This window comes from Pundamilia nyererei, unplaced genomic scaffold, assembly GCF_000239375.1.
Source record: "Pundamilia nyererei isolate P.nyererei 1_Seehausen unplaced genomic scaffold, PunNye1.0 scaffold00028, whole genome shotgun sequence".
NCBI classification, from domain to species: domain Eukaryota; kingdom Metazoa; phylum Chordata; class Actinopteri; order Cichliformes; family Cichlidae; genus Pundamilia; species Pundamilia nyererei.
In genome coordinates this window covers 1,386,766-1,395,376 of record NW_005187429.1, presented here as the reverse complement: position 1 = coordinate 1,395,376, position 8,611 = coordinate 1,386,766, and the positions used below count along the sequence as shown (strand labels likewise).

General features: G+C 41.3%; 1 protein-coding gene across 1 annotated transcript in view; it reads right to left on the bottom strand.

The window, feature by feature from the left end:
• Nucleotides 1–5,855: 5,855 nt before the first annotated feature.
• fkbp9 (FKBP prolyl isomerase 9) overlaps nt 5,856–8,611 on the bottom strand; it is a 20,770-nt gene continuing 18,014 nt past the window's right edge. Inside the window, exons 8-10 of the mRNA XM_005728340.1 lie at nt 7,243–7,388; nt 6,492–6,655; nt 5,856–6,415 (exon numbers count right to left, since the gene is read on the bottom strand). Of these exons, the coding sequence (XP_005728397.1) occupies nt 6,236–6,415; nt 6,492–6,655; nt 7,243–7,388 (490 nt within the window). The 3' untranslated portion in view covers nt 5,856–6,235. The remainder of the gene's footprint in view (nt 6,416–6,491; nt 6,656–7,242; nt 7,389–8,611) is intronic.

The window sequence follows — 8,611 nt, the reverse complement described above, 5'->3', positions numbered from 1 at the left end:
AAGCTACATTGTAGCCACAGCCACCCTGGGGCGCACTGACAGAGGCGAGGCTGCCGGACACTGGCGCCACCAGGCCCTCTGACCACCATCAGTAGGCAACGGGTGAAGTGTCTTGCCCAAGGACACAATGACCGAGACTGTCTCAAGCCGGGGCTCGAACCGGCAACCTTCCGATTACAAGGCGAACGCCCAACTCTTGAGCCACGATCGCCCATAACTGCTGTAGGTCATATAATATCCTTTAGTCTAGATTGTGTGCTGTGTATGTAGCTTAGTTTCCATTATATTTTTGGGTTAAAAGAATGTGACCATTTTTGGATTTGTTAGACAGGCGTGCATTACCCTGTACCCTTGATCTGCTGTGAATGTGTTACACTGTTTCTTGACATTTCAGACTGCTAAGCAGAAAGACAGGGAGCCGAGGTCATAACTTAGGCGCCGTAACAGAGAAAGAATGTGAATGTTTAGGCTTTTACGACTAGGTGGGGGCCACTAGAGGTTATAAGAAGCTGAGTAACCCGTCACCATTTTGAGACTTGCTGTGACCCTCTTCATGCATGTCTCCCCATCATGATGGCTTGTGCTCATAAGTGTTGAATTGTATGGAAATAAATGATTGGTGATTGAGCATTTACACACCGAGTATTGTCCTTCCTTCAGCCCAAAGATTAAAAGAATTGGGAGATTTTAACACCTCAAACAGGGCAGCTGTTACACAAGGATTTTTAGGTTTTCACAGTGGAGCAGTTTGTACATTCAGCTTCTTCACCTCTTTTCAGCAGAAAGTTCTACTTCAGCTTTTTTCAGCAGAAGGTTAAACTTTTTCACCTCTCTTCAGTACAAATTTCAGCTTCTTTACCCCTTTTCAGCAGAATTGTCAGTTTTTCACTTGTTGACAGCAAAAATTTCTGCTTCTTCACCTGTTTTTGACAGAATTTTTACTTTCTTCACCTCCTTTCAGCACATAGTTTTACTTCCACTACAAGGAATTCACACTGCATTTTCACAGGAAATGCAACTTTTTCTAGTTTGTGACCCAAAGACCCAAAGAAGATTAGAAGATTGTGATCTTGAAATATAAAAATAAAGTTATATTTTTTTATTATTTTTCATCGCTCAAAATAACAGTCACACTCGTGGAAGCTGGTATATCCGGCAAAACATCGTGCATTTATTTACCCAGCGTTTTGTGTTTATTTTTATTATTATTATTCTGTTATTGTCATTATGATCCTTTGTTGTTGTTTATGCTGATTGTGTGCTTGGGGTTTACACCTTTTTGTTCTTAGAGGTTTGGTGTTGCACTCCCTCTGTTTTGTGTCTGCCCATGTGAGTCCAGTCTGTGCATTTCCTGTTTTATTTTGATCTGCGTCTTTTGTCAGTGTGTTGCGTTTGTGCTCTCCCTGTCTCGTCAGTGTAATCAGCACCAGCTGTGTCTCCCAGCTGTTTCCTCTTAGTCCTGTTCACCTCTTGTATTTAGTGTGAGCGTCTTCCCCTGCTCGTTGTCGCGTCGTACCATCGAACTTTGCTGTGTGTTCCGTTAACCTGTTTGCCTGTCCGTTAGTTTATGTTTTTCCCAGTTTAGTTAGTGTCCTGTACAATCTGACAAAAAACTGTCAATAAAGCTGTTTATTTTGAGTTCACCCTCGCCTCCGTGGGTCCTGCATTTTGGGTCCATTTCCCTGCCTGCCTGCACACAGTCATGACACTGAAGACAGTACAACATTTAATGATGCCTAGGCAGATTTACTTCTGACGAGAGTGGCCTACCAGCATGCCTAATTCCGTCGATCTTCGGATCCACATATGTGAGCATTTCTTCTCCATCATGAACTATGTTACAAACAAACACTGCTTACGCCTCACAGACGACAACTTACAGTTCTGCGTAAAGATGAAAGTGACTTCGTACAGATGCTGTGTGCAGAGGTTCAGGAGCAGAAGTCCCATTGTAAACATATCACGGCAGACCCGACGATGTTTACATGAACATGCTCTTCAGCATGTCTTTATTGACCACTTTTCACACCCACAGGCAGCGGTAGCTTTCCAGCTCACAGCCCGATGTGGTGCAATCTGTTTGAGTATAACCTGTTTTATTGTGAAAGGGGGTTCTGCGACAGGAAGTAAATAATAAAGTTTGAGTTTGAGTGGCTCTACAAGGTGTTGCTTGAATGCTTGCCTAAGAAACATGACGACACATACAAACAACAGCAGAGAGAGCTGTCTTTATCTTTTATTATTTTTTAAGAATTGAAAATGTATTCATTACACAAAGCACTTCATAGATTTCATAAGCAACACGCTATAGTTGTTTATAAAACAAAAACAAAACAATATACACGGTGTTATCTTCATTTTAGATGTCAAAAAGTATTTTTGTGGCTCCAAGTGTTTTCTTTTTTGTAGAAACTGGGTCCAAATGGCTCTTTGGGTGTTAAAGGTTGCTGACCCCTGCTCTAGCCACTAATTTGCTCTTGGTTATTACTGAAGTGAACTTTATAAATCATAGCGCAGTGTTAGCAGATATTCCAGTAGATACAGTATAACTCATTTCCTCCTCCTTGTTTAGGATCTGTGCTGTATGACTGAGTCGGTTAGATTAGAGTTTTTTTGTGGCCTGACAACCTGAGGGCACATTTTGTCTATTGCTTTATTTTGTCCATGTTTTTTTTTAATTTATTGAAACTGTATTTATGTAATTTGAGGCTGGCAATTTGTGAATTTTTGACATTAGTAGCAACAATTTGAAAATCCATCTTCGAGTGTAAATTCGGTCTTCGGCACCAGAACCACTGAACCACCTTTCCTTTGTTTTTGTTGGGGTTTTTTTTGTTTGTTTTTTTTAATCACAGTGTATCAGATCAGTTTTGATAACTTTATGCTATTAAGGTGATGCATTGAGGTTTATATATGTTCAGCTATATAAGCAACACATGTCAAAGTGTCCAAGCAGAAAATATGCAGAAATCCTACAGTTCAACGCTCTGCAAACAGCAGGCTGGTGGTGCATTACTCGGTGTCTAAGGACAGAATAACATATGATGGCCTGAACGGATTTGTTTTCCTCTGAAATGCTGTTTCTGTATCAAACTCTTGGGTCAGAGAGCATGGCTCAGTTGCTCTTATTATGTTTTTTGCAGCACCTTTCATTCTGCATTTATTTCAAGTTCAGTTAAACTGAATGCTCTTTCGTCTCACCTGTTAGTTCCAGGACCTGCACAAGTGCTAGTTTTGGTGATGCAAAACACTCTGAAGGCGCGCCTTGGTTTGAATCTAGGAGTTAAAAAGGGCTTTAAGGTGAACCAGTGTCACAGTTTTACAGATGTTCTCAAATGATTGCTTTATGTTTCTTACTTATGCTTTTATCTTAATGTTTAATGTCAAGTTTAAATGTTTCCCTTGGGCGAGAACTGGAAGCAATTTATCAGGTTGTTATACAACAGGTGCCTGAATCGCTCTGCCCTACCTCTCCAAGTGTAGCTGGGTCAGACTCCACTGCTAAACAGCCCTTAATGGTTTTTGTACTATGTGGGGGGGAAAAAATCACAAAAATTGGTAAAATATGATGTGTGACAATAATCAGTGTCTTAGAAACACTAGCGTCACAGGAAAAGCTTTTAATGATGAGTTATGTCTAAAACCTACCTGTTAGGTCTCTTGATTTATACCGCACAAGTGTACGCCCATGCCAATGTCCTACTTTAATAACCCCATATAAAGGTCATCTTAGTGGGTTGTTAGGCCATAATGTATATGTATCATTATATATGGATACTTTGTGAATATAAATTAAATGTTAATGTCCCAAAATTAAAATTTGATGCTTGTATAAGATTGCACAAGTGCATAATTGCTAAAAATGGGTCATTTTAGTTCATTTGGTAGTTGATTACTTGGCAATGTGATGATAAGACTCTTCAAGGGCCTAAGATGTACCTGTGCACCACATTTGGTTGCTAAGTTCCAGATCATGTAGGATGAGTTTGCAGACAAACAGATTTTGTTTTGTAACGAGATACTTGCACCTGCATTTCAGAGTTTTAAACATGCAAATGTATCTAACCTTGCAGTCCTGGCCAAGACCTAGACTCTCTCACTTTCAGGAGCGGATGCACAGAGCACTAAGCAGTTATCCGGCATATCGTTGTGTAATACCGAAGATTTTCACAGAGTTTATCGACTAGAAGGTTGTGTGTTTTCCTAATTTCCCATAACATAAAGTAGGCTGCCTGTCCTGATTACAGTCTGAACAACCTTTATGTCAATGGCAGTAAAGTTAACTTCTTAAAAAGAAAAAAGCTGACAGGGTTGAACGGTGCAGTGATTTCTTAAATCAGCCTAGATGCATTTCCCCTGCATCTGCAGAGGAAATGAAAGTGCTACTCAGGCTGCTCACAGCAGTTTAAATGGTTCAGGGTTTTTTCACCTATGGGGGTGATATTTGTTTTTCCACTGTGACTAAGATATCTCGAGTCTGTTTGGACTATGTTTGCCGTATAGATCTTTAATCTCACTCTTGCGGTGTCCTCTCACTTGGTAAGAGAATTGTCCTAACACTTAATCTCTGCAAACCCCTGACAACAAGTGCTAATCAACCTTTCCTCTATAATCATGTTTAATGATTAGTATGGCATTAGACCACCTAATCTTCTTCTGACTATAATAAAAAGCTTTCCCTTCACATATACTGGGTAAAAGGTACATTTAGAGCAGTGCATGTCCTGACAGATCCAGCCAAAAGGTGATGTTGTGGAAAAATTTTTTTCTGAGATTTGCCAAGGGCTTGTGGATAACAAATAGGGCTTGCAGGATAAAAAAAAAGAGGCCTCTGTTTGCAGAAATGCAGCAGAAAAAGAGCAGGGGGAAATTCATGTGAAACTATGCATCATGTGAAACTGTGGGGTAGATAAAGTAGTGAAAGGAGACACCAGGTATGAGTCCACTATAGGGTGACTGCTCTCTGCCCTGACCTTAAGAAACAAGGAGGAGGAAAGAAAAGGGGCAAACACATTTTTCATTTCTGAGAATAGCAGGAGGAATGTGGAGGCAAGATACAGGAGACAAGACAACTGCATATATCAATGGCAATGGGATAGTGTGTATGCATTCAATGATCAGGGTTAGGTCAAAGGTGTCCTAAATGCATTGTGTGACTTAGAGTAAAAATGTAACAGGTTGAAGGAGCGCCCCTCAGATCTGCAGGATGCTTTGCACTGTGCACAACTCCCCATGCGCATGGGTAAATAAAGATATTTGTTTATATTTGTTAAAGCTGTAGGGAGCTCAGTTCTCACACTCATGTAGGCATCAACCTGATAATGAAGACACAATGCGAGCATTATATTTAGGCCAGGTCATTTAATTGAATGGAATCTTCAGCTGATACAGGCGACATCAAGCCTTAGTGTTCTCCTGAATGTAAAAGTAATAGAAAAAAAACCTCTATTTGCATAGCTCTGTCTCACTCTTGCACACACATGCACACACTTGCACACGAATTCCTAAACCGCGCCAGACATCCAGAGAAGACCGAAACAAGCGAAGGAACAAACAGTAGACCAAAAACGAGTGAAGGAATGGAGGTTTCAGACCTGACAGCTGGAGGGTGACTGAATGATTTTAACGGCTGAAAACACAGAAGGTGGGCTGACATTTAAAAGTGAAACAGTGGGAGGTGTTGAATGTAAATAAAGGAAATAAAACCCTATTATTTTTCACTTTTAAAAACAGCGGCAGCTCTGAGTAAGAACCTTTCTTCCATCACAGTGTATCACAGTTAATTACGAATAACTCGGTGCTCCTGTCAAGACAGTTTGGACAAACTGAGTAGAAAATAAGAAAATAAAAGTCTGTAAAGTCATAAGAGTTTTTAATCTAGATGAAGTGGAACTAGGCACTTGTTTGTTCTCTCACACAGGAGTGCTTTTATACCCTTTGATGAGAAAGGAGGTTAAAAATTCATTCATTTCCATCGTAGTCCTCAAATTACATGATTTTTTTCTAAATCCTACATACTCGTTATTTCTTCTCAGACTCAATTGGCACTTCATGGACGAGACATCCTTTAACTCTATCATCTAAGTCCACAAAATCTCTGTCAGCCCATTTCCCCCTCCACACTTTAAACATACAAACCCATCTGCAGCTACTCTACCACCCACAAATTTACTATCAGTCCCCATTTCCCCAACTATCTGACCCTTTGCCTTATACCCTCGCGCTATAAAGCACGTCATAGCTCGTCGTGGGCAGCAGCCTCATCGGCTTTAAGTTTGAACTCTGCCTCTGTGATCTTTCCGTCACCGTTGCGGTCCTGGTTGGAGAACATGTTGTCAATGATGCGGTAAGGATCAAAGCCAGGAGCCAGGCGACCTTTACCCTCGGTCACCTGCCGCATGATGTAGTCAGTGAACTGTGCAAACAAAAAGGGGATGGTAAATTAATGGTGATGGTTAAGAGAAAATCTTGATAAGAGCAACTTGACATACCTCAGAGGGGTCCACCTCTTTGTCGGTGTTTTTGTCCATCTCAGAGAAGAGGTCTGGAGACACCTCGTCGTTCCAGATGAACATGTAGCCTTCGGGAAGTCCTTCCTCCATGTCAACCAGCTCGATGTCAAACACCAGCACGGCACTGCCTGGAACCTCACCAGCTGGACGCACAAATAAAAGCTCAATAAATCACTGTGACTCGTTCCAGACATCCGCTGAAAAGAGAGAACTATCTCTACTGCTCACTGGGTGCTTTAACCTCAAGTTATAAAATTATAAAATGGAGTTTACAGTCATTGTGTGCTCAATGAACTATTTGACAAATGTGGAAATATGGTTATCCTTTTAGTTAAATGAGGAGAACTGATGCTACTCTCATGTTAAATCCATCCATCCTCCCTCCTACTCTCCTCCTGCTTATCTGGGCAGGCCCGGCAGTACCAGAAAGACCCTCGTGTGTCGCCCACCACCCACAGGAGGAGCTATAGGGGTTCAGTGCATTTCCCAAATCTGCTGATAAGTGGATTTTCATCCCTGACCAGGCTAGACAGCAAAACTAAGTAAATACTTACAATAATTTTATTTTATGACTGGAAACTGAAAGAAGCCTTTCATGTGTTGCACCACTAGAAAGGTGCACGCAGTAAAAATGTGTGTTTCATTTTAAATGAAATGAAACACACATTTAGTTTAAAATGAAACACACACATTCTGAGTGTGAGTGTGCGGGCGTGTGTGCGTGACTCACTGACTCCCCTCTCCCCATAGCCCAGATGAGGAGGAATAACAAGGTGTCTTCTCTCTCCCACACACATGTCCATGAGTCCATCCTCCATCCCCGGGACCACCTGGTTTGCTCCCAGGACTATGTTGTATGTCTTCCCATAATTATACCTGAAACAGATGAACATATAAAACAGCTGCATATTAGTCGCCGTGCTAAAGGAAGCATGTCCATCATTTCTGTGTACACACATGAGATCTGTTTTTCTTATTTATTCTTGTTTAAGAATAAGTAAAAGTTTCAACTTGTAAACATAATGTGTATTTCCTTAATTTCAGCAGGCCAGAGGATCACGGTGTGGGTTTGAATCCACAGCATTAAGAAGACTTTTGCAAATTATAACCTGCTGCTAGGATGACTCACAATTGTGGATTCAAACAACCATTAAACAGTGAGGAGACATGACCCTGCAGACCTCATTGCTGGGGATCGTTACTATATAAAGAGCTCACAGCTCAGACAAAGAGCTCACCATTCAAGAGATCCTACTTATGTTATCTCTGTGATAGCTGGACACTAAACCAGGAGTTTAAAGTGGCTGTGAGGAATAAAAAGGGGAAAAAAAGGAAATTCACATGTAGAGCGACAGTTTTCTTTTTCAAATGCATAACGTGAACAAAGTGGCGCTTTCACCACCACCTATGCGCACTTGAATGCACATCTGTAAGAGGAAACTTGCTAAAAGGTCTGTTTGAAGGCTGAAATCCGACACACCCCCTCTTCAGTCTGCCTGAAGCTGTTTCTATGCAAAAAAGCACAAATCATCACACATCTCTGCTTTGGTTTCATCTGTCCAAACAAAATTTTCTCCTGAAGTCTTGTCGCTTGCTCTGATGCAACTTTGCGAACCTCTTTAGAAAGAAGAGGCTTTCTCCTGACAGCTAACTGTACTCTTATTTACCATGCTAACTGAGTCTGAGATGTAGCTCTTGAGCTTTACATGGTCTGATCTTGCTGTGGCTTTGTGGCTTTGCTCCAGACCAGCAAGCTGGACATTGGGGAACCTGTTACAGAGTCATGTTTACCATGAATAATCTTGTAGGCTACATATTATAGCTACATTATGAAGCTTTTGTGCATATAACACATGTTTTTGGTCAGGATGGTGACGAAAAAATCAGAGAATGACTCGTCTCTGTGTTTAAGTGAGGACTCAGGGAAGCTTGGTTCTGTTGTGGTGGATCTAAACGCATGGCAACGGACAGTTAACTCATAACAACGCGTGTAAACGCATGGCAACGGACAGTTAACTCATAACAACGCGTGTAAACGCATGGCAACGGACAGTTAACCCATAACAACGCGTGTAAACGCATGGCAACGGACAGTTAAC